We start from the raw sequence: 26,861 nt of genomic DNA on the forward strand, positions 1-26,861 counted from the left end.
GCATGATATGATTATGATGGCATGTATATATATAGCTTAAGTATAGCTTTAAAATATTTTAATCAGTGGTATTTTCCATTTAAGTCTTCCATAATTTTGCTTGCCACGACAAGAATATTTGCATTATTTTTCTTAGTTCAAACTTATATACATTAGATATTATTAAGATTTAATTGCTATTTCAGTAGTATTATATACATACCTTGCTCTGGTTCACTTGGCAGCCTTCCTATGTGATTTTCATGAATTGTATTTGATGTTATTTCGTCATTGAGTAAGGGTGAATATGTACTCAAGAAAGATGACGATAAAAATCATACTTCAATGTAATTGCTTAATTAAGAGCATCCTTTCTATGCGATTTTCATAAGGGCTTTTAGATGTTTGTCATCTCATCAGTGAGTAAGAGTGAAAGTGTATTTGAGAAAGATCGAGTAAGAGGGTCAACAATATGTGAAGAGAGAGAAAATAGGAAAATGAGAACGAAAGATGGCAGGGAAAAACAGAAAAGTTGTTCATCTAACATATTACTAATGGAACTTAACAGGCTTCAGTATGATCTAATGAGATTTCAATGTACCTTAAGCACTTTGAGCACTTTATTAATTGCAAACTTTTAATATATTTGAAATGAAATAATGACATTTTTTGTAGATTTTCTGTACTCAATGCAAAATGTGTCAGTATATTAATATTTGTAAGCTATACACTTGTTTGGCCTAATCGGCTGGCTGGCCGGACTGTCTGATGTTGATGACGCCACCATTTCTAACCAGTTGTTCTTGTTGTGGTGTTGTTTTTGTGTTGCTTGCCGCTTTTAGCCAAGACAAGACAACATCTAAACGTTTTTGTCTGCTGTTTGTTGCTTTTGTTACAAATTTAGTTGCAATTCATGAGAACTGACCAAGAGCGAAGCCCCCGACAACGAAGGCAGCGACAACGTCGAGTGCTGTAATTTTCTCATGACGATGTAAGAAAAAGTTGTTGCTAAAATGGTCAACGTACTCTGAGCGTCAACAGCAGCGGCAGCGGCAGTGGCAGTGGCAGCGGCAGCAACGCGAGTGGTTTGACTTGTCTAGCGACTTGGCAACTGTTCTTGGCCAGACATTGGCATGCGTTGCTGTAAAATCTGCATTCCTGCGAGACAATTTAAATGCTGATGTGCGTCAGGTCTGCAATCTCCAGCCAGTTAGCTAGTCATTGGCCATTTGCCAGTTGGGTCTGCGCATCAGTTGTTGGCTGGTCGTCTGGTGCGCTGATTTGCCGCCGGAAGTACGTCTCGATGGGCAGCGGACTTTTCTATTCGCTGCTGGTGTGTGTCTTATACTGTTAGACAACAGTCGTTGCTGGGGTCGGCTGTTACGAAAAGCTCTTGGCCAACAGCATTGCCCCTGCGCACACACGTCCTATCCTGTTGGCTAACATGAATTGCAGCTTTTTATGTTAACCTTTCCCCAGGCGTATAACACATTGAGCGAGGGGTTCCCTTTTTGTTTGCTCTTCGTTTTCTAAAACCGGTTACTTTGCACACCAGTTGCGCATTTATTATGCATGACTGTGGCTGCGACTGTGACTGTAGCATTTATCCGTTTCCTGGCCGCGCTCTTAGGATGCACTGGTTGAACAAAGTATGTGTGCCAAGTGCGCTGGCTATTTGGCTGGATGCCTCTGCTCTTTTGGCTTGATTTCGATCAGTTGCTGGCAGTGGTTAAACCTTGGCCTTGAGGCCCTTAAATGGCGCGCTCTTCTCTCAACTTGCTATCGTAAATTGTTTCTGTTGTTGTTGGTGTTTGTGTTGGCAAGCCTTAAAGCCTGTTTCTGCTGATATGTTGCCTGCTTTTTGTGTGTGTGTGCCTGTTTTTTATACCTTGAACCCATTTAATGGGCATACTGGGTATAATGGGTTTTAGCTAGTGTATGTAACAGACACAAGAAGGCATAAAGTCGATCTAACATGTCCGCCTGTTCGTATGGATCAACGGGTCGATCTCAGAAACAGCAAAGTCTTCGGGCTTGGTTTTGTACGCATTTGTGTTACAAATATGAATATTTCATAAAGATCAGACAATAAATACCCAAACTATTCAAGCAAGCATATACAATGGCAGCTATTCACTGGGCTCAGGATATCTCCTTGTCGGGCATTCCCGACTAGAGCATTCTCATTTTTTCTTCATCGTTCTGTCGCATTGCTTGCAATCAAAGTCAGGCTTAGAGCTTGGCCTTCGTATCGTTGTTCTTAAAAAATGGCGTATAAGAATATTTTCTTGTGCTCTGCTTTTAGATTTCACTTTTGTAGCTTGCTACAAGTTCTGGCAGCTTAACACGCGCCTCATTAGCCGTTAGTTGCATTCAGCAGCGCCTCAACCAAAAAATGCTTTTGTTGTAAACTCAATTTGAGCAGGGGCAATGGCAGCGGCAAGCCATAAATACAATAAATCACACTTTAAACAGCGCAAGCCAGTTCCTTGTTGTTGTTTTAAGCATTGTTCATTTTGCTGTTGCTGCTGCTGCTGCTGCTGCTGCGTCTGCGGCTGCTGTTGTTGCTGCCACAGTCTGGCTAAATAATTCCAATCAGCAACTGCAGACCGATGCTGCATTCTGCGCGTCTGGGCGTACCGGGCTGCTACGCGAAGGTCGCTAAAGGTAAAAGCCAGCAACCAGCATCAACCAGAAACAGGAACAGCAGCAGCAGCGCCTTATTATCTATCCCATTGTACTTGTTTTTGTTGCCTGGCTGCCTGCCAGCACTGTACAGCATTCAAGCCATTGGGCTCCTTCACAGCTCAACCGCCCTACTACCTCGCCAAAAAAAAAAAAAAAATCGCACAAAACTGGATTTTACTGGCGTCTCCTTAGTTCACCTTAAAATTGTATCCTACAACGACTTTTGACTTCTTTTGGAGCTCCTCTTTGCCTGGTTAGTAAATTGAAATTAAAATTTGTTAAACCTTTGGACGCTGATTGTAAGAGTAGTTGCCTGATTTTCCTCGACGGAAATCTCAGTGTTGCATTTGAAACAATTGCATTGGTGAATCGCTTATCTGTACTCTGCCTGCTGCGGGCTGGGGGCTTTTGTTGTGCTTTCTGTTTAGCATCTACTGCTCTAAGCTGATTTTTGAATGTATTTAATTTTATGCTGGTTTCGTGTATTGCTTGTTCTAGAAATAAACCAATACTGAAGCCCTTTTTTTCAGTTCACTCATAAATATTTACAAAAACATGCATGTATTTACATACACAGCTTCACATTGACACACAGGCGTACAGATTTATATTTGTTGTGGAATGTTTATTCGCATACGAAATTTCTTATACTATTAGTTATATACTTGCTGGGAATTTTTAGTTGTCAGAACATGTGTGATGCGATTGATTTGATGTTTCCGAAACATCTTGTGTAAATACTTTTTAATAATTGCAATGCAACATCAATGAGCATCAACTTACAATCGATTTGCTTAAGAACTCAAAAGATCTGAAATACTTATTGACAAAAATTAATCTATTCCCCTTTATACTGCACATAAATTGAATCACTTGGCGGTAATTATACCGTTTATTACGAACTGCGTCAGGATATATCCCATAATGTTTGCGCCACTTGAGACTTAGATTGTTAAACTAAACTAGATCCCCGGCATGTACTCTTTGTTAACCGCAAATTAGACGAATTTCCTTTGAAGCGACCGACAAGCATGCGATTATATTGTCCCTTAGTCAACGCATGGACGGTTGGTCGCCAGCTCGAGTGCCACAAAATAAAACATTATGCCCCTGTGCAAATCACGCTAATGAAAAGCCTGGCGACTGCCATTCACATCAACATCAATAGGTGGCACTGCAAATGCCAAAGCTCGAAAAAGGACAAGTGGCAAGTAAATAAACTTGAAAGGAGCCACTCGATGAGTGGGCGGGCCACGGTGCTTACAGTCGGTCAGTGAGTGTGCCAGGATATGCCAAGTAGTTGTCGCCTGTGACTCTGGCTCCTGGCTGACTTGTTTCGACTTGAACTGGTCTGACCTGAACGGAACTCGGCTGCTTGCGTGCTCTGACCCAATCCGCTTAGCGGGCTTTCTTGGCCGCTGTGATTGTTGTTGTTGTTGTTGTTGTTGCTGACCTTATTGGTTGTAAGTGGTTACAATGAGATTATGCTTCATTACACGCCGTCAGGACAGCCTGACTGGGTGACGGACTGACTGGTTGACTGACTGCCGGCACTGCTGGTGGCAATCATAACAAGCTTTATGCGCACCATTAGCATCGCGCTTGCTGGCGATAATAGCAAAAGTGCTTCAACTAATGGATGTCGTCCTGCTTGGTATCCGACTGCCCGCCCGCTCTCGATTGGGCGGTTGCAATTGTAAAATGCTTGCATTTGCCACAGTAGATCCAAGCCCACACCCCACACGCCACACGCACTCGGCAACACATCAATGCAAAGTGAGTTCTCGCACCGGAATCTCAAAAATGCTGCAGCTCCAGACTTTCGACTGGCCCGCCATGAACGATGATGATGAAGCTGTTGCGGTCGCTGTTGCATTGCCCCATACTGGCAGGCGTGGAGTCTGGCTCGGGAACTGGACCCAATGCCTTTGCCTGTCTGATACACTGTGCTGTGCTGTGCTACCATGGCCACAAAATGCCTGTCGTTGGCAAAGTTGCCAAACTTGTTTCATTTGCGGTGTGGAAGTATAAGTGCGGCTACGACGGCGGTGAAGGCGGTTCAGTTCGCGTATTTTACTGCCCTTTTCGCCTGGAATTTTATTATTGGAAATGTTTCGACAGATCTGCTGTTTACCTGATGCAGGCTTGCCATTTTTTTTATTTTTATTTTTAATTTTTAAAGGATTCCCGCTTCACCCGTAGAAATCAGTGGGTCAAGGGTTCCCTTCTGCAAAATGCCATAAGAAGCGAGCTGCTGATAATGCAAATGCCGCATGCTTTTGTGACGCGAGAATGTTACGATAATAAACAATATCTTAGGCCCTTGCAACCACCATGTCCATGATATGGGTTGTGGTGCGGAGCAGCAGCAGCGAATAATTAACGATGTAAACAAACGTTGAGTGGCAACTAAGTGGTCACTTGCAATGACCATAGGTTGAAATCCAGGCAGAGTGCATGGCAAATGTCAGACTGTGGAATGAACAAGTGCTCAGTGTGTCTGTCTATGTGTGTGTGGGTTTTTGTGTGTTTGTGTTTGTTGGTTGTGTATGTGTCTGTGTGTGTGTGTGTGTGTGTGTGTGTTTGGTGGTGCTGCACTAGTTGTGGCTTTGCAAGTTCATGGTCAAGCAACTGAAGTACACAATAACAACAACAACAACAACAGAGGCAGTAGAAGGCAATTACAACAACACGCAAAGTTTTTTGCTGCGCAGCTTCATGTTGCATGCACCAATGAGCAGCATGGACTAGCAGCACTTGTTCCACTTAATTCTTTAATAAGCATGTTTTTTATACATATACCATAAGTTTATCTTAAACAATTATTATGTTAAGTAGATTAGAAACTTAGATGCCCGAATTTAAGCCTGTAAGATATTGAAACTCTCGGTAAGTTTTTTTTTGCCAGATGTCAATCCCTCTAACACTGTACCGATTCGATTCTCGAAGATTATTTTGACCGTGTTTTACTTTCTTTCCGAATTTTAGTTTTATTTCGATTCGATACTCGAACATATTTTGGCCGTGTTATACTTTTATTCATTTTAGCTTAAATATATTGGAAGGATATAAAATGTTATCCAGTTTATTTTTTTATGATTTCGCTTCCATATGCGCCTTAAGAGCTCAGAATCCAAATCAATTCTGCATAGCCTTCCGCTAAACCAGTTCGCATTCGGACTTTTAATTAACTTTGTCTTATTGCCAACCGAACCTAATGCCCCAACAACTGGCATTGAGGTTTAGTTGATTTCGAATGGAACATCTTGAATTGCAATTGTGTTACCCTAAAGGCTGCCCTTATGAACCAAGCAACTGCTTTTTAGACAATTATGGGAAAAGTCAAGTCTCGAACCAAATCCATTTTTCAAACTTAACTTCGTGGAAGCTCAGTGAATCTAAGAGCGACCCTTGCTTTAAACCGTGAACCGAAATTTGTACGGCATTAACATTGATCTTTTGTGTTCTTGTGCACAGCTGTTTTTAATTTTTTTCTAAATCTTTATCTTTTTGAAATTATTACAATTTTATAGTATTTAATAACAATAATATTCCTGTAGAAAATATTGCTTCGGGAATGACTTCTAAAATACCAAGCGCTTTGCCAATTTCATTTGCATTTGTCAGCGACTTGCATCCACAGCTCTTGGCTGGGTTTTTTCTTCTTCGCATTCGCACAATGCACAACGTTTGTGGTAATAAATTCAGCTTAAAATAAACCAAGAGACAGCAACTATAGTGACTATAATTCTATTGCCAGCGCACATTGCACATGGCACTGTTGTTGCGAGCAGCGACTCGAGGAATGTGGTGCGGCAACAGCAACTGCAACTGCAACAAGCGGCCAAGTTAAGCGCAAGACAAAGTAATAGAAGAGAAGAAGACATTCCAAGCCTTGGTCAGAGCCAAGTGCAGGCCAAGTGTGTATGTGTGAGTTTCAGTGTGTGAGTTTTAGTGTCTGTGTGAGTTGCATGCAATTTCTCCGTTTATGCCATTTGCAATAAGAACGAAGAGCGGCACTGAGAAAAAACTGGCGAAGCGATGCAGCAAAAGCGGCAGCAAAAGAAATATTCGACTGAATTAAAATGTGGCAAGTTGACTATTTCGTGCGTTAAGTTGTTGCTGTTGTTGCATGGCTGCTTGGTTGGTTTTGCGTCGCTTGCCCGCTGTCGGGAGTCGCCAAGACAGGGCTGGCTGGCTGGCTGGCTGACTGGCTGGCTGGCTAGTAAATGTTGTTACCGCATATTTCTCTCCAAAACATTCAAGCTGAAGTTGAATGTCGTCTGCGGCTCGGGGTCCGGTGTTGTTACAGCGGCTGCCTTGGCCGCGAGTTGTTGCCATTGAATTACCAAAGTCAACGGCATGAGTTGCTCCTTCTCGTTGTTCTTGCGTTGCAAGCAGCAAGTCAGCCAGCTAGCTAGCTAGCTAGCGACAACGTTACCGAGATTGAGATTCATTGCCTGTTGCATGCCACAGCCCAGCCGTTCAACTGACTGCATCTGCCTCTGACTCTGACTCTTAGTCTGCTTCTGGCTGCTCGCCGCCCCCTTTGGCTACCCTGGCAGCTGTTGCGCTCGACTTGCAAAAATTATACAGATATATGTGCATATATACATATATATATCTGTATGGGGGGGTCCCCCGCTTTGTCTAGTGGCGACATGAATGTTGAATGCGGCTGGTAGACCACATTCTATGCGCTCTCTGTTTGTATTTTTGTGTAGTGCTGTACTTTTTGTGCCCCACACAACTTGTTGCTGCAACACTGCTGCCAAAAAATGGGTGGATGACGAGTGGAGGGTGACGCGACTAAATTCGCACAACCAATTGAACAATTTGATGCGTCGGCACTTAAATGTTCTATAACGATTTTACAGCTTAATCAATATTTGTGCATAAAACGAAAGTAAATAATTTATATACTCATTGGGCACTCTCTCTCTCTCTCTCTTTCTCTGTGGCCTGTGCTCTTTTTATGCCTGTTGCAGGTAAGCCCCATTTTACATTTTTTTGAACTACCAACAAGAGCAGCAGCGAGCAGTAAGAGCCGAGGCTAATGCGGCATAAAGAGCGTGAGTAAAAACAAACGCAAATCATTTAACGAGCCCAGCTTAGACCGGGCGCATATTGTTTTATATGCCTTTTGGCGCAACAACAACAACAACAACAACAACGACGACGATAACAGTAACAACAATGAAAGTTGGCAACAAATTGCCCGTAAATCCCATAAACCGTTTACAACTACAACAGCTCAACTCAATGCGGCATCATCGATGACGCCGCCGCCAACGTTGCCGCCTGCAACAATAACAAAACAATTTTTATGCACAGCATCGGTTTTATGCTGTTAGAGAGGCGTTGCAGGGAAAGAGGATACCCAGCTGACAGAGCTAAAATGGCCCTTAGCTCCTCATGGGCAATAGCCTAAAAGTTGTAAAAAAATAAAATGAAGCAGTATCCAGTGCGAATCGCACCCGAAAAGTGTGTCGATAAATGAAATTTATTTCTATCGGTGCTGAATCATACGGTCAAATCTGTAGGATTTTGACTGGTTATCGACGACAATATTTGCATTCTATGCACTGTGTGTAGATTAAAGGATTTACTTTTACAAGTGCACTTCATGAGACCTGCATTCAATGGTTTTATTTGTATTTGCAAATAAAAGCTAACAGTCCAATTGTTATGGACAAATTCTGGGCTTGGTCCTACAAGAACGTTAACAGCTTAATATTCTCCTGCTGCAATATACGCTTGTGTGTGCATGTATAGTTTCATTTTACTTAAATCCAATTCATAAATTATAAATAATCAGTTTTACATTCTTCATAGAATAATAGTCCCTGCACCTAATGCCTTAAACGCTTATATGTATGACTAGAATAGAATTATTAATCTAAGATATCAAGAACATTTCGATATTGTATATTTTTGAAAGTAATTGATCTTAAATAAGTGGATCAAAAATACTTTTGTTACGTATATTTTCTACTTGAATATCAGAAATACGCTAAGAGGTTCTTAATGAAAACCTTACATTTCTTAAAATTTCGAAATAAATTTAGATCCTGGCTGCATTTATACTTGACTTTAGTAGAAATACATTTTATTTATTTTTCAACCTAAATTATGAAATATGTTCTGCTATATTTATTTTACTTAACTTTAAAAATATTTTAAATTTATTTATGAGTGAAGCTTCTTCATAAAACTCTAAAATGTGTTTCGCCTATCATAAATGTTAAGTGAACAAAAGGTTTTTTATCGCTTGGCAACAACCGTGAAACAACAAAACAGTTGCTGATTCAAATGTTTTTATTATAATTTTATTTATACATATTCCACATTGAATCGTTTTGTTAAACATCTTAAAACATTTTTTGTACATTATAAAATTTGTTGTAAGAGAATACCAGAAAATCAATGAAACTTTTTATAAAATATAACTGCCTTTCTACATTTTGTCTTTACCAATCGAACGTGTTAAGTTAAATGTGTTAATTACACTATTATTAAGTCTTGACGTGTGACCTTTATTACCAACAAGTCGATTGACTCTTAACTGTTGCTCGTTTATTACCAAATGTTCTAGCAAAAGCTTTCCCCGAAAAGCTTTTCCATTAACAGTGGCAACGTAAGCAGTTTGTCACTTCCCCTAAGAAGCTTCCCCTAAAAAAAAACGACGGAAGCAACCCCTGAACGATTCGTTTTCCCCAGTCGTATCGGCCACCCACAACTCGCACTCTGCCTCATTCACACCTACGTCGTATTTGCACCTTGGGGCATGCGCGCTGTGTACGTTCGGACTCTCGCAGACGAACAGCCCGCGATGCGACGGAAGGCGGCAGCATCGGCTCGTTCGTTAGGCTTCATCGGAAAATCGGTTCGGTTTTCCGTGCTTCGGCATTTAATCACGACAGCTGCGACGCACGCTTTTTTTTGGGGGTGGCAAAAGCGTCGACGCTCACCTGACAGCGAACACTGCTTCGTCGACGGCGTCGTCGTCGTCGTCGATGCCGCCGTTGGTCGTGTGTTGGGCGCTCCGTTTCCACCCCTTGCGCGCATTTCCGAAGCAGGTGTAACAATTATTATTTTCTCGTTGATTTTGTCGTCGCTGCCGCTGCCGACGACGACGTCGTTGTTGTTTTGCCTTTTTTGCGCTGCACGCTCTGCCCGTCACCCGGCGTTCGCTGCCCCATGATTTTCCATTTTCCATTTCTCTTGCACGCATTCTCTCGCTCGCACTGAAACGCTCGCGCTCGCTCGCACTCACGAGCGGCCACAGGCAGGGAGCGCACGCATGGCGCTTGCATTTGCTGTCTCACATGGCCCATGTGTGCGTGCGTGTGTGTGTGTGGGTGTCTGTGTGTGTGTGTGCTTGGGTGGGTATAGCTGGGTGCCAGTAATGTTGTTACTGCAATTACAGCAGCAAGAATCGTAGCAGCAGCAGCGAGTGTCCTGTCGCACGAAGGTGAACTACACAGCGTCGGCTACTCAGGTAAGCCACTTAGCATGTGCCAGCCCCATTTGATCCTCAAAAGTCTTATACGCCTCGTGCACAACTTATACGAGTGTTATATAACCAAAGTCATGGGGCTTTGCACACAATGAACACGTTACTAAATCGCGCCTAGTCACCGACGACGACGACGATGACGATGAAGACAAGCAACAACAAGAAAAATAATGAACAAAAGACGTTTAATAATTGCGCACCTGAGGCACCACCACAAAAGCCGGGCCTCAATATGAAGCGTCTCAAAGCAGCAGCAGAAACAACAGCAACATCAAAAAAAAATAACAGCAACAACAATGGCAATATCAAAGGCAAAAGAACGTTGAAGAGGCAACGAGCCAAGGAACCGGCAGGTAACAAACAACAGCTGAGAGAGCGAAAGAGAGCCGAGAGGAGCATGGTAAAAGGTGTGCTACGCGCTCCGAAAACTGTTTTTCGGAGTTAACGCTGCTGGCAGGAGAAATGCTGCCGACCTACGCTGCTGTCTTCGACGTCGTCGTCGTCGTCATCGTCGTCGTCGTCGTCGTCGTCTCTCACACGAGCTAGCATCTCTTGGTGTCGAACTCGTCCGGTTCTGGCCTCTACTGTTGCTTTATTTTGGTTAACACGCGTCGCTGTCGCTAACGCTGCTGCTGCCGCAGCTGGCGTCGGCGTTGGCGCAACAGATTCAATCTGACGACGGCAGCGCTGTCGCACTCCGAAACAAAAAAGGTATATTACCTTAGAATGCCAGTCGTTCTTACTTCAGTCTTCGTACAGTCTTTGCTTTAACCCGTTCCAATTCTGTCCGCCGTTCGTACGCTCGCTCGCTCGTTCGCTCTATAGAAATCATATGTAGTATAAAAGCAACAACAACTACAACAACTGGCACAATAATAACAACAACAACAAATACACCTGGCTATAGAATAACACGCACGCCGTTCAGTCGCTTCTCAGAGCTGAGTTTGAGTTGAGTTCTAGAGCTCTTGGCTATCATCATCAACAGAGTAGCCGTAGTCAGTAGTAGCCGCATCGCCGCCGAGCCGCCGTCGCTGTCGTCGTCGCTGTCGCCGCTGTCGCCGTCGCCGTCGCAGCCAGCACACACATCACAAACCAACCACCACCACCACCACCACTACCAACACCAACACTACCACCAACGCAAACCCCCATAACAGCAGCAACAACAATAACAGAAGCAGAAGCAGCAGCAACACACACACAACCACACGCGCGTTCGCTCACTCACGAAAATTTCAATATCCAAATCAAAGTTGAGTTCAAATCGAAAACAGCCGCAATACCAGCAACAACGTCTCGCAAATAGCACGCGTACATTAAAAAACACACGCAGCATATCAAATAGTCAAAAAAAATCGCCAAGTTCGGAATAAATAAATAAATCCTCAAACAACATTAAAAAAATAAAAAAATCTAAATAACAATAAACGAAATAAATAAATTTTTTCAAAATATTCGCAAACTTTTTCATACGGCTTTTCTCGACTTTTCACTTTGCGTGAGTGCTAATAAGAAACAAACACAGAGAAAACAAAGATCTACAAATACTTAAAAACTTGAACTCTACCAACTCGAACTTAACTTAAAAGCTATCAGTGTATCGCTATTTTGTATCTTCTAACACTCAACAACAACAACAACAACAGCAACAACCACAAGATGTAAGCAAAAATTCATTAGGCAAACCGAAAAAAAAAAAAAAAAAACAGAATGATATTTTAAATAAAATAAATTAAAAATATATTGTGCTGGCAAAAGCGCAAAACATTTTTTTGAAATATATGTACACAATACTCGTATGCACACAAAATAACAATAAAAAAAATTGCTGGCTAAAAGTTCGTTGCTCGCCGACTCGAATTTGATTCTTATTAACTGAGTAGCCAGAAGCAACAACACGTTCTAAAACTGAGCTACAGCTCCAGCCCAGCTCTCAGATTCGGTTGCTCAGTCAAGAGCGACCAGCACAGCTCCGGTCGGTCCGTTCAGGCATATATATATGTATATATAGGCTCAGAAAACCAAAGAAATTTCAAAGCCGGCAAGAAGGAAAAAAAAAAACAAAACAATGCAGGAACCGGCAGAGGGGTAAGGTAACTGCAAGTCAGAGCAGCAACAACGAAACACGTTTTTGTGTTTGCGGGCCAAAAAGCAAAAACAAATCGAAAACCCAAATAAAAAAGGCAAAACAAAAAAAAAAAAGAAATAAATATATATAAAAAAAAACACAGACATGTAGCGGCCATTCAACGACTTCTCCGTCGCCTCGTCGTCGTCGTCGTCTGTGTCTGCTAGCCATAAAACCTTATGGCTAACGTTCCAATAGGCCGCACACTCACTTTACTTCACTTCACTTCGCTTCACTCGCCCGGCTGCCGTGTCTCTTTTTCTCACTCTCTCTCTCTCTCCCACTTGGCCGCTATCCCGTACTTAGTACGCATCGAAATAATTCCCGTAGTTTATTTTTATTGTTGTAATTACACGTCTTCAATCGCGAGAGTGCAGAGCCTACGCTCATATATGTATATCTCTAGCTCTTCATATCTGAATCTGCTTTGAGCTCTTTTCTAACTTGGCAACGCTGCCTTTTTGCACGATCCCAAAGCCAAAAGTGTGAGTCAGGCAAAAATAAAAAAAAAAGAATGTATGAAAAGTAAAGAAAACCGGTAAAGGCAAAGAAATTTCGTGCGTGCTAATCACGAAGAGAGCAACGCGCTCGCACAATTGTTAGAACCAGGCTGCTTCAGAGCTTCAGAGTTGGCCAAAAGTCATTTATTTGCTTTTTTGTTGGTCCGAAAACGTGTTCTTGTGCGAACCGCACAAAAAATCAGCAAAAATTACACAATGAAAAAAAACGAAGCAAAAACATACAAAAAGAATCTCTTCACAAAAACAAAACTTTAAACGCACTTGAGCCAAGAAGAGCACAAAATATTCAAAGGCAAATTTTTTGTTTTGTTTCAGAGCCATAATTACAAGTAACCACACAACAACGACAACAACAACAACAACTACAAAACGCATTACCAACATTTAAAGCGGCAAAGTTACATATAATAAAATATATAAAAATAAAAATATTAAAGACAAAACACAAATATCTAAAAACACCGGCAAAAAATCAACAACCTTTAACAAAGCAAAAATAATAAAAAAAAAAAAAACAGCACTTCATCTACTTCAACGACTTTGACTCGACATTTAATTGGTAATAAGAGCAAAATTATTATTAAGTATTCATGCCCATTGTGTACTTTTGTTACTTATTTTTTGCCATTTTGTTGTTAATTGTTTGTGCTTCATTTAGTTTCTCTTTTGTTTGTCCATCCTTTGGTTAAGTTTCCAGTTTGGTTTTGAATTGGCATAAAAAAAAACCAACCACTACAAAAATAATTATGAAAAAGAAAAAGTGACGCGATTTTTATTATTTTCCATTGGCACTTACGTCTATCTTAGATTGAAACGAAAAAATAAAAACATGCATTCAAATTTCGAGTTTTCTTTTGCGAATGTAACTTTTTTCTGTTTACCCTTGATTCTCTTCAAAATATAGAAGTAATCGAAATTCCGACACGTCTTAATTAATCTCGCTATTTGTACTTTTCCTCTAACAAACAGTACAAGCAAGCAAAAGATCAAAAAATATTATTATAAATAACAACAACAAGAATCAACTGGTATTTTTCTGTGTCCAAATCACACGCTTTCCCACACCATTCCAAACAAAATCCCAAAGAACCCCAACAAAACAGAAACAAAAACAGAGCCCATTCAAAAAAATTAAAAATAAAAATCATTAGGCATTACGGCACAAAAGGCATCAAATCCAAACAAAGTGGCAAATTGTTGTTAATTTTAAGTTTTTAATAAAAATACAGAGGAAATCAAATTTAACTAGATTTTGATTTCCGCCACTGAACAGCTGAGAATTCAAATCAAATGCGAATTTAAAGAACAGTATTAAAAAACAAATAAGTAAAAGAAAGAATTGTGTACATTTTAGCGCCAACTTGGAAAGATATTGAAAAGCTATTTACAAGAAGTCAAATTTTTTAAATTAAATTATATATATGAAGTAAACAAGTTGTTAAGAATTCTTAGAGTGAATTATATATTTTGTTGTTAATTTTGAGCGTAATTTGCAAGTTGCCTGGCAAAGAAAAAACAAATAAAAGGCAAAATCAATTAAGACACAGGTGGGCAATAGATTGGTCGCCAAAGTGAAAAAGAGAGGCTTAGCCAATAGAAGCGAAGGGATTAAAAAGGTGATAGCATTTTAGCGAAGGGTTACGTATAGCATTTTTTGTGCCCCCAATTCCAGTCCCAACCAAATCGGAACCTAATATTTAGCGTCCTTTTTCTTTCCAATTTTTTCTTTGTGGTGTGTAAAGTGTAGGGGTTGGGAAGAATGAAAAGGTTGTTGAATTGAAAATAAGCATAAATATTTACAAAAGGCGTTGCAGCAGCAGCAATCAGATCAGATAAATACCAACATATCATAAGAGGAAATGCACAGAAGTAATTAGCTTTTTATAATTATAGCTAAAATTAAAAGTGCAGATTAATCGAAAATAAAGAGAAAAAACTCCCGTTCGTAAACACTAAATACAAATACAAAGTAAAAAAAAAAAACAACAAAAAATCAAATACAAATTCACATCTGTTTGTGCGTGTCTGTAATATGTCTATCATAATAAATTGGTTGTAACTGAATTCACAAAGCAGTCAATTGTAGCAAGAATCACTTAAATACTAGATTAAAAAAAAGAAAATAAATAAAAACGGTGTCAATCAAAAGAAACGATTTTTTCATTAGCTCTTGACTAATTGCAGTTGCAGTTGGTTAAGTTTTTACCGAACATATTTGTAGGTAATTTGTCTTAGGGTTACGCAAAGAAATCGCCGGGTCTTGATGCCTCGATCGACAAGAGTACGCGTTTTGACAATCAGTAAAAATTAGCGTATATATTTAGGGCCGAAATTGAGTAGCAGCAATCAAAGCATTCAAAAGTCAGGCAATAATCAGAGCATTATACCATATATACATATATATATATATATAGTGTATACACACAGCTATTCAATATATTTATATTTATAAAGAACCTTTTTCGCAACTTTTGCTCTCAACTCGAATCAAACCTCAAACTACAAAAATACTTTCAAAACTCCACGACAATCTTAAGGCAGTTTCCCCGTTAACTTAACTTAACTTAACTTAAGGATTAATCAATCAATCATTCAAACTTTAAACAATCTTCAAACGGTTTTCAAAACTTTTACGCTATACACTTTACATATACCTATACTTATACATCTTATACATCTTAATCTAAATATATACAAAACATATTATACATGTCTAATTATTACTCAATCTCAGTAGTGATATAGTCATACACATATAGCACTATATAAGCTAGACAATCTGCAGGCTAGTAAAAAACTTAAAACTACGCTCAAATACAACTCAGTATATACTAAATGAAAAATACTTGTTAGCGCAATTTAAACGTGTTTCAAACTCAAGTAGACGTAATTGCAATCTCAGCACTTTGCAACAATTTGCGTAAAACTTTTGAGCACAATTGGCAAACTAATCAAAATTATTCAATTGGCATAGATATATATATATATATATATATATTGATATCTCGAATATATATATATATATTTGTATATTCGACAGTAAACAAGCTCACCAAACACACAAGCACTTAACTCTCGAATACCCAAAACCAAAACCCGTGCAATTCCCTCATCAAGAAAATACCAAATAAATTACAAGAAAATACCCAAAAAATAATTATAAAACGCAAGACAAATACAACAATTAATAAATAAGAACAAATTGAGAGCAACAAAGCGAAAACGTAAAGCAACTTAACTAAAACTAAAAAAAAAAAAACAAACAAAACCAAACAAAAGTGCAGAATATAGAAATTTTTCAATCAACATTTGTTGCCAATAAAACTGTCATCATTGCCGCGTTAACAGAAACCACGGCGTCAGCAGCGATTGCAGCGCTCAGTATCAGCAGCAGCTCTCAAGCGTCGCTTGCCAGCGCCAACGCCGCCCCGCCGACAGTCGCAACCACCACCACCGCCGCCGCCGCTGCCGTCGTCACAACTGTTGCAACAGCCGCAGCAACTCCGTCACCGCCGTTAACGGTAAAAAGCGAAATCGTTGCATCTGATTCAACAGCCGAGTCCTCCCCTATACAAGATTTAATCATGGTAAGCGCCGCCCACATCCTAACAACAACCAAAAAAAAAAAAAGAGCACAAAATGCACTTCAAAAAGAAACGCAAATAAAAATTTGACATTGAAAAAAAAACTATATATAAATATAAAAAGAATTGACGAAATTTCATATATTTATCCATTGATCGATCCATTGAAAATTGAAGCCAACGTTTCGTTTTTGTTAATACTCATACATACCTATAATTAAATAACAATACAATCAAATCGAATCGAATTAACTACTCTATAATCCTCATAAAAAAAAATTGTACAGTTTACTATGCAAAAAGAAGCTATTCATATAATACCTACTTATATTTTTAGTTATTCTAACGTTTACATATTTATTACCCATCTCCTACTATGAGCAATTCAGTTACGAGCTATACGAGCCAAAAATCAAACAACTAATCAAGAGAAACTTGATTTTTCTCTAGCGTTTTTGTGAAGTTGTAAACTGTCTTTTACACATGTAATAAATTTCATTGGGTCTTGAATTAAATTTTAAAACGTTCATTTAAGCCATTCTAGTTGTATTTTTTATCGCCACTTTTCTTGTAAATACACAAGCTCAGCTTATATCTGTGGATATTTGTGAAAATATATATTTTTCGTGCTTTGTCATATTCAACCTAAGGCGATCTACTATACCACAAACCTGAGAGGGGAATAAGTTTTTCTTTTCTACTCTTAAAGGTATATTTTTGTACAATTTGACACGATTGCCCTTTTGGCTTTGGTGAAGATAAATTTGAATGCAGCTTAACTCACAGGAACGACTATACTGCAAGAGTATTATATTGTCGGCATGCCGAAGCTAAATTTTTTTATATTTATATTAAATTGGAGTTTTCACTTACCATTGACTTAAAGTGCGTTTTAAAGGAAAACGCATTAAGGTTATGGCTTTGAAGTGTTGTTTGGTGTTGATTTACTGCAAAGAAAATATACTAAAAATTCCATGGCTTGTGGACTCTTTGTCCGTTTTCATTTTCGCTCAGGCTGAGGAGGGTGAAGGTGCTCGTTGGCTCGTAATCTGAGACTTATATATACACATACAACTGCTAGCCCGAGTTCTGGTCTTGAAACTAGCTAACACCTCTATTCCTCCGATTCTTTTCTATGCTACTGCTATGTCTATCTAATGCTCTGCTTTTTCTACTCAATTCCTTTTCACTCTTTCTCGCTGTCTTTCTCTCTCTTCCTCTCTTGCTAACTGATCTAATGTAGTTTTAACTAAACGAACTCTCTAACATTTAGTCACTGCTCTCACTTTTACTACTGCTAATTTTGACACTATTTATTGCCGCAACTGCAAAGCAGCTTTGCAAATCTCACTTAAACCTACCTTTTAGGCGGATTCGCAGTTTATTATTTACCCACTAGGCGAGGCACGGTCAGTTCAATCAACGGCGACTCTGCGGTACCTACGAGTTGCTATTTTGATTTGGTTTACCAGAAACCTTTAAGTTTTACCAAATTCATATTTTTTTTACTATATATAACAAATATATATATTTTTGTTTTGCCAATTGGAACAACGTTGTTTTTTATCGGTTTTTGTCGGATTATTGTTTGCCAACATTTGCCAAATCAGCCAAAGTCAAAACCAAACTGATACTTAAACCTCAACCTCCAAAAAGTCTCCAACAAAAATATCGAAAATAATCTGAAAGCGCATAAATTCACACCACGCACAGCAAATGCAACTGTTGCAAGCAGCGCCGCCCACGCATCCGCATCATTTGCACTTGCAGCATCCAGCCGCTGCTGCGACCGCGTACCAGGCGTATCCGACGGGCGCCACAACTGCCATGTTGCAGCAAAGCAACATCGTCGCCGTCCAGCAACAACAGCAGCAACAACAACAGCAACAGGCCATGCTGATTCATCAGCAAGCGGCAGCCGCAGCCGCCGCCGCGCAGCATCAACATCAGCAGCAGCAGCAACAGCAGCAGCAGCAAGCACAACAGCAGCAGCAGTTTCAACTGCAACAGCAGCAACAGCAACAACATCAACAGGCCGCACAACAGCAATACCACTATCATCAGCAGGCGCAGGCTCAGGCTCAGGCCATGCTGCAGACGTATATGCAACTGCAGGTTAACAATGTGGCCGCTGCACCGGCCACGCCCAATAAATATGCATCGGCTGGGGTGCCACCAGTTGCAGGGCAGTATTTTGCCGCGCCAACAACACCCCTCACAATCATACCGGCCTGCAGTGGAGCCGCCGCTGTGGCCGCTGCCACTATGTTTGCAACAGCTGCCACGCCCACCTCAGCGGCAAGCACTCCGAACATCAATGTAAATAATACAGTTAATCTATGTGATGTAACTAGAACTACTACCAAATCTACCACCACTACTACTAAGCAGCCCGTCGCGGCTGCTCCCGGCGATGCTGGCCTCTCGTTCGGCGACGGCGCTCGTCTAGTCTCGTTGCTGGGCCCGCCGCCGCCCGTGCATGCCGGCATCGTTGGGTGCAGCAGCGGCAGTAGCGGCTGCAGCTCTGCATCTTCTGATTGTTCTATGCCATCGCCAACTTCACTACACTTATCTTCTCCTAAAAAGGTTTGTGTGTTCACTAAAACGCTAACAACAACAAAAAAATACATTGCATTCCAAATTAACAAAAATAAGCTCTGCTTTTTTTTCGACACACTCATTTTATTCGATACTCTCAAGTAGTTAGATATTTCCCAACTATCTCGCTATCTCCTACTCTGCGTGCCAAATAACTTTTGTCGTAGTTGTAGGCTTAGAACAATTAGAACATTTTACTAACTTGATCACTTAACTAATTGCGCTTAACACACAGTACCATCTATAACTCTCTTTCTCTCTCTCTCTCCGCCTTTCTATTTCCGTCTCTATCTTTCTCTCTCTCGCTCTCGCTCTCACCGAGTAGTTCTCCAACTTCATTTGATGTTGTATTCGTATTACTGTTGTTGTGTTGTAGTGGATGTTTCTATTTATTCAATTTTAATCTTGTTCAATTCAACTAGTTTTAAGTTCAACTATATCAAGCTAGTTCTTAAGAAATTCATTTTTTATTAACATTAACAGCAGATTTGAGCTAAATAACAATCTGTTTGCGTTCCCAGCCAACTTTTTGACATATTCATGCCATATGTCTTGTTTCTTATACGACCAACTGACGGCAAACTGACCAAACGTATCATTTGTACAAATAGTTAAATGCATTTTAATTACTATAGAAATATAGTATTTATATCGTTGTTATATCTCATTCAAATGTTTTTGCCATGCGATTTGTGCTTTTCACAATATTTAAATTACACCTTGAGACTCTTGAAAATGGGTTTAAAAAGTGTAATGGCAAATGTTTGTAATAAACTGTAAGAGGCATATCCCAAAGAGAACAAATACACTTCTCATCAGCATTAGGACTCACACAATCTAGTCACAATTATAAGTGCTCAATATATTAAATTTCATATGGCAAATTTCATTTATTTTAGATGATTCTCCTTGTTCTCTCAAGTAGCTTTAGAAACACATTTTGGGAGGAGATATAGTCCTGAGATTTAAAATTTAAATGCAATTCGATGTCTACAATGGGATATATTGTCTGAATTTTTATTAAGATTTTCATGAATTTTCCATGGTTAAAGAAAGAAGATGCAATGGCTGCCGTCACAGTACAGCTTGCGTCGCGTATGCTTATGTATGGGAGCCTTTTTAATGTGTGCGAACGTGAGTTTTTGCGCCTATGTGTATAGACGGAAACTAGAATGTTTGTTGCGGCCGTTCGGCGCTGGATTGAGGGTATCGCCTAGTCAGGTACGCCCACTAAAGCACTCTTACTTGTTTGTTCATCCCATCTTGCGTTGTTTTTATTGTTGTGGAGTTTTTCACACGTACACAAGTATTTGTGGCGTTGCCTATCGATGGGCCTGACATCGTGCGACTCAATTGTGCGTAATAAAATAATGTGCAACCGCTTGACCATGCGACTGGCATACTGATTAGTACTCGAGTAGTCTGTGGGGTCGTGAATATATTTATGGCGCAGCCCTTCTTTTTTTTTTTTTCTTTGTTTAATTTGACCCACCAGAGCTTAAGTGAGTGCCACAGCATTGGCAAATATGTGGCGCCCAGCTTAAAGTTAACATAGCGAATATACTTCTCTCTTAAATAGTGCTTGATGGATTGATGTTGTGCTTGGCGCCTCTCCTGCGCTTTATTGGGGCTGCATTCATTAGCAGCTGGCAAATATTGCATAGAAAACTTTTCATGTGCCTCAATGTTGCCGCATTGCAAGTTTTGTGAGGTCGCTCGCTTTATTAATTTATCAGTCATAAATATCTCGCACATGCGAGCATTAACCGCAATTGTTTGGCGTGCACTTACGAGCTGACGTGCCAGCAGTTGCTCCCCAGTTGTGCCTCCCCAGACACACATACACTATCGTGTGTGACCACATGTCGCCCATATTGATTAGTTGGCGTTCAAAATGTCGCTGCAAATTGTTGCAAGTTGCACATAAAAACAGTGTCCAGTTGCCGCCAGCCTCAAGCCAGCACGCCTCTTCCCCTTTTGGCAACTGGCTAACAGTTTTTAGTTGCTTTTGGTCCTGAGGCAACATGGTGTTGTGTATTTGTGTGTGTGTTTGTGTGTGGGTGTGTTCAGCTGTTAAATGTGTCCATTCGCGTTCATTATCGATTTGTCGTACACACACAGAACATATCCTGGCTGTCACAACTGCGCGAATCGTTAAGGTTTCAACTGCAACTAAATGACATTATTAAAAGCCGCCCGCAGAGTATACAAGCAAACAAACAATAGCATTGGCGTCGCGTTAAATTATCTGTAATTGATTTTGTTTATCAGGCAACCGAAATGAATCGCCCGACCCTTTCACTATCCGACCTGCCTGCCCCCATTTAAAACCATTAACCCTTTTTTGAGCTGCATTTATTTTGCACAATGCTAATACTATGGCCATTAAATGCTGTAACATATCCCGACAGGCACGGGGTGGAGTATAACAAATATGAATATACATATTTGTTTTGGCTGTTTTGTTTTTATTATTACATAATTTCGTACATATGCGCAACAGAGTCATGTTATTGCCATTATTGTTGCCGGGGCAACATGTAAATGTTGCATATGTGCCAAATGTTGCAAATGTTTTACAATGCATACGGATAGTAGACGGCCAAAAAAAACATACCATCAAATGCATTTATTTTATTTATAAATGTTTTTGCGTTAAGTCAACAATTGCTTCAAGGTAGTATTTATATAACAAGCATTCTCATGATGGTTTTTTGTGTTTCATATGGGTTGGCCCAAAAAAAAAAAATGCAAAACAAACATTTTTAAGGACTTTGGTATTGCTTAATAAATTAAAATCATAGTTTTTAATTTTAAATGAAAAACAGAGGCTCTTCTTCGTGTCAAGGATTTGTTAGCTTGTGTAATTGCATTGTTACATTTTTCAAAAAGCAAACAATATTTTGAATTTAACAGAATAATTAAACCGCATCAAATCTTGTGGTTTGCATTTGGTAAATATTTTTCACAAAAATTCGCAAACAGCCAGTGGCTTTAATAACGATATATATATATATTTATGACACACAAAATGCAAATAAATATATATATATATATATATAATGTGCTATAGCCTCGAGCTGTCAATAGGATCTGAGCTCGGCATTAAGGTCTCAGATCGCACAGCCAAACAAATAAAAATCGCGTTTAATGCACAACATTTTAATTTTAACTGAAAATGTACTTTGTGGCTGCGGCTGCAGAACAAATAAGGCAAAGATAAAAAAAAAAGAAAATGAAAAAAATTTGTGCCTACAAAGTAGCATGAACAAAGTGTCAAAGCCATCGCCGGCTTTGAAGTGTGAGTGGCTGCTGGGCTTGGGGTTAGGGGTGATGGCGTTTTCCGTTTGTCCAGCCTGCACTTCTAATAAGCCAACAGCCAACTTAGAAATGCACAAATAAACTTTTTAAATTTAAAAATTCATCAAACTTTGAAACGCCTGTCAAACAAACAGCCCGCGGAGGGGTCAGCAGCAGACTTTGCATATAAGTCAACAAATACGCATTCATAAAGTACGCTCTCCCATAACACAAAATAAAATAAAAATGTATATATATATTGCGTATATAAAATAAAAAATAAAAAATAAAATTACATTAATCCGTAATCGGAAAACTTGGGCAACGAGAACACGGCGCAAAAGTTTTCCGCCTGCGTAGAAATTTATAAGAGAAATTTATAATAAGCGATTTACAAGCAACGAAATAAAAAAAAAATCGAGTTTTCTAACTAAAATTTCAATTATTTTGGCGAGCAGCAATAAAATAATTTGAAATTTAAATGCACTAGACGCCTGCGTCCCACAAAATAGGGCAGACAATCTGTTGCCCAGTTTAAGTGACAAGACGAAATTGTCAAGAAATGTAGCTCACACTTTAGGGGTGAACGCTGTTGCGGGGACAAGGGGCACGCACATCAAATTGAGATGAGAAAATAAAATTCAATAAACTCTTGTTAAGCACGCAGAGCGTCCAAGTGTGTTGGTTGAGTTCCTGCTCAGTAACAGCGACAAGGACAACGTTTTAAATATTGACAGGCTACCCCCACCGCCTGCTGCCCCCAATCCCACAGCCCTGACTGAGTGAGGGGGAGAGACTGTTGCTCTGGCCCCAGCGACAACAACAACGTTGTCGATTAAATAGATAAATCAACCCTGGGGACATGTACACCCGAACATTTTTGCATTGATCAAAAGCTGGGCAACCCAGCTGCTCGTCTCGCCAGCTGGCGGAGGGAGGAGGGGTCATATGGTTAGGCATTGTTATGATTTGTACAGCATTCAGGCGTCAGGCATCACAAATTCATCGAATGGGCCATATCGATTTTGGGCTATTGAAAATTATAGCACACTTTATGGGCGATGTCACACAATTAGAGTACGTGTGTGTGTGCCTGTCGAGCGCCACATTTCATACAATTGCGCTAATCAGTCGTGAGACATGTGCTGAGTGATGGCAAAAGAAGAAAAAGAACCGCTGAAGCAGTCAAGGAGGAAGGCAACATACATTTCTTACTCTGTCGCTGACAAACAAATTAAAAAGTTATGACTAAAAACGTTTGGCTAAAATGAAATTGGCGCTCGCTTGGCCAACTTGCAAATGCCGCTAGCCAAATTTAAATTGCTTTTGTTGCGCTTTTGAAGTTGGCTGCATTTCACTTCGGCTGTAGTTGTTGCTGCTGCTGCTGCTGCCGCTGATGATGATTTTCCTTTTTGTGCGCAAGTTTTCTTTGTTATTTGCACAAATAGTTTTTTGTCGCCATCGCCATAAAAAATAGGAGATTTCCTTATGAAAGGCGGCGTGAAATAAAAATAAAAAACTCTGTTAAAGAAATGGGGTAGCGGCTAGAGGAAGAGCTCGCAGAATCGCGAATTAAGCTTTGCAGTTAAGCGGCCGCAGCAAAGCGCATTAAGAAAGTTGTGCATACTTTTTGGGGACAGCTCAAACTTATTTTCAGCCAAAGCGGCTAAAGCATAGTTTGAATCATTAATGCTTTAATGCGGTCTGCTTGAATATGAATATGAATATGAGTATGCATGTGAATATATACATATGTGTGTGTCTGTTTGTGTTACTCGCTTGACTGGCAACCCATTAAAAGTTGACACGCTCTACAACCCTAAGCCAACTCATGGGGTTGTAACTTTGGCATTTACGAGCGCAAGCATTTGCCCTTTAGTGGGTGTGTGTGTGTGTGTGTTTGATATGTTTGTGTGTGTATTTTGGTATACTAATCCAGCTGGGGTTGAGCAGTGCTAACGTTTTCCCGTTGACCAACTTTTTGGCGCACTATAAACTAGAAGCGACAAACGAACTTATTAATATGCAATGCACACTTTGTTGCTGTATTAATTGCAATATTAAATTTCCACTAATACACGCTTAGCACGAGCAGTCAGTCAGGTATTCCAGACTGGGACCACCCTTAACGCGCCGCAAAGTATACTCTAAAAAGTTGTGCACAACTTTCAGTATAGATATATATATGTGTGTGTGTGTGTGTGTGTGTGTTAGTGCGAGTCTGTCGAGCTGAAACACACCTCAAGCAAAGTAATTATTACATCCGAACCTGTGTATTTGTGTGCATGTGTTTGGGGGGAGTGTGAATGCTCGTGTATGTATGTGGCTAACATGCTGCTTGACTGAGCTCACATTGCGGCTGCTGCTGTTTGCTTCATTCACATGCAACGCGAGTCCGCTGTAAAGCGATACTAATGATGAGTTCTGCTGGCAGCAAATGAACTCAATTTACTACGTTTTACATTACAAGCACAGAGATACCGGATGGACAGAGCGGCCAGAGATAGCAGTTCCCGCCCACACCTCAATCTCTTTACATCTGATGACTGCCGTTGCAACTGGCATATGGCAGCTGGCAGCTGGAAATTGCATGTGCTGCATATTCAAGCCAAAAACTGACTGCAACCGTGTTTCAAAGAATAGCAAAGGTGAACCTCAATGCATGAGGCATTTTCATGCTCCAAATTGCGCGCAAGCTGCCGTAAACTATATGCGAAACCAAGCCAGGCAACAGACAAGCCTGGCAACAGACAAGCGTCAGAGCGGTATATGAGATGAAGCGGGCAAGTGGGACGGACGGGTAGACGGATGGACGGGGGGTCGAGAAGAGTGCAGTTGCACTGCGCTTCAACGCGCGCCACTCGTAACGTTGGCTTAAGTTTGAAGTTAACAAAATTTTCACACACGCGTGCACACACGCGCCACAAATCTGAACATGGGTCGCAGCTGATTACATTAACTAAAGTTCAGCATATGCAAACACAAGGCCACCACAGAAAGAGAGTGAAAAGAGAGAAAAGTGTGTGGCAGCATCCACGTCTGCTGTTGCGGTCGCTTGCGGCATGTTGCAGTGGTTGGCAAATTAATTTGTTGAGCATAAGTTGTCGAAAAGTTGGCAGCGCCAAGAGCCAATGCAAATGCTTTGCCTCTACATTCGCCTCTTGCATATATGCATGCGCTGATTAATAAATACTTTAACTGCTTGTTAGCTAAAGGGGGGGGGGCCTGTGCCGGGTGGGGCTGTCTGTTTAAGTCAAATTAATGTACGCTCAGAATTTTGTGTGCATCATTTTTAGTGCCTTAATTATGCATAAACTTATGCTGCAATCTCTGATTACGAGCAAACATCAAATAATTTATATGTTTGCAGTCTTTGATTTAACTTTTGGCCATAAACACGTGTTTATGTCGCATTTGTGGTAAGCACCTAACGAGGCAGCTGCCATAGTTACTCAGTTAGTCAGTCAGTCAGTCAGTCAGTCAGAGAAGTGTCTGTCAGTGAGTTTGTCTAACAGCTCAGCTCTATTAGATGCCACATTTTGTGGCCCTAGGCAGTAGTTGAAGCTGCCGACAATTGTCACCTTTGTCAACATCAAATTTTCCGCCAGTTTTATGTGCATAAATGCGAAATGCAAAATGAAAGTCAGAGAGATAGACAGACGGTCAGACGTTTGAAAAGCTGTGCAATTTCGAGCAAAAAAGTATTAAAGAGTTTACTTTCGAGTGCCGATGATTGAATACCCTTCTAACTTCTGAGCAGAGACAGAAAAAATTATTGTTCATTTAACGAAAATGTACAATTGCAACAATGGGTACGGCTAGGTAAAGAACCCAATGTTTTTATACAATTTTCCAAAATCTAGTAAGGCTTATTTAATTGTTGGGGCAAGATTTATGCGCAAACAATATGTTTTCCATAGTTTGACAGCTAAATTCTATTTTGTTTCGGGATATATATATATATATATTTATGTCAAAGTCAAATTCACATTGCATAACAAAAATCATATTACCCTCCCTGCAAGGGTATATCAAAAAGGCAGCGGCTGTGAAAAAATTGCCATTGCAGCTGCCCCATTGTCAGTTCTGTTTTCGTCTTTAGCTCCCGTTGCTCCTTGCCAGCTTTTAAGCAATTCCCCCTCGCCATCGCGCACACACAAACACACTTAAACGAGCTTGATTGTGTGTGTAAATGCGGCAAATGTGCCGGCGCCAATTTTTTATGCTCATAAATGCAGCAGCAGCAACAGAACCAAAAGAAACAGTGCCTCGCCCTCCGCTCCAGTTCAAAGCTCATTGTATTTGCATGCCGTTGTACCCCCTCTTGGCATATTTTTGTGCTGTTTCATCATTTTCATCAACAGACATTGCTCATACGCCACGTTCGTCAACAAAGGCAGCATCAGTTCATTTTTTTCAATTCTATTTGTTGCCTGCACTTCTTGGGTTTGTGCTCCTTTGCCCAGCTTCTTGGCCGTGTCTGTTTGTTGGCATACTCAAAACGTTAACAGTATTTTCAGCATTTTTGAGACAGTTTGTCA

General features: G+C 40.3%; 1 protein-coding gene across 14 annotated transcripts in view; it reads left to right on the top strand.

The window, feature by feature from the left end:
• Positions 1–26,861, top strand: part of heph (polypyrimidine tract-binding protein 1 heph) — a 172,477-nt gene that overhangs the window by 63,006 nt on the left and 82,610 nt on the right. Inside the window, exons 1-3 of one of the 14 annotated variants that reach the window (XM_070207451.1) lie at positions 10,918–11,850; positions 13,154–13,397; positions 15,879–16,425. The exons of 12 other annotated variants lie outside the window; for them this stretch is intronic. Coding sequence is in view for 1 of the 2 variants with exons in the window: in XM_032439456.2 (XP_032295347.1) it covers positions 16,423–16,425 (3 nt within the window). In the remaining variant the exon portion in view is untranslated. Of the gene's footprint in view, positions 1–10,917; positions 11,851–13,153; positions 13,398–15,878; positions 16,426–26,861 lie in introns of those variants that run through there. One more of the 14 variants, XM_032439456.2, reaches the window with a different exon arrangement.

Source organism: Drosophila virilis, chromosome 2 (genome assembly GCF_030788295.1).
Source record: "Drosophila virilis strain 15010-1051.87 chromosome 2, Dvir_AGI_RSII-ME, whole genome shotgun sequence".
NCBI classification, from domain to species: domain Eukaryota; kingdom Metazoa; phylum Arthropoda; class Insecta; order Diptera; family Drosophilidae; genus Drosophila; species Drosophila virilis.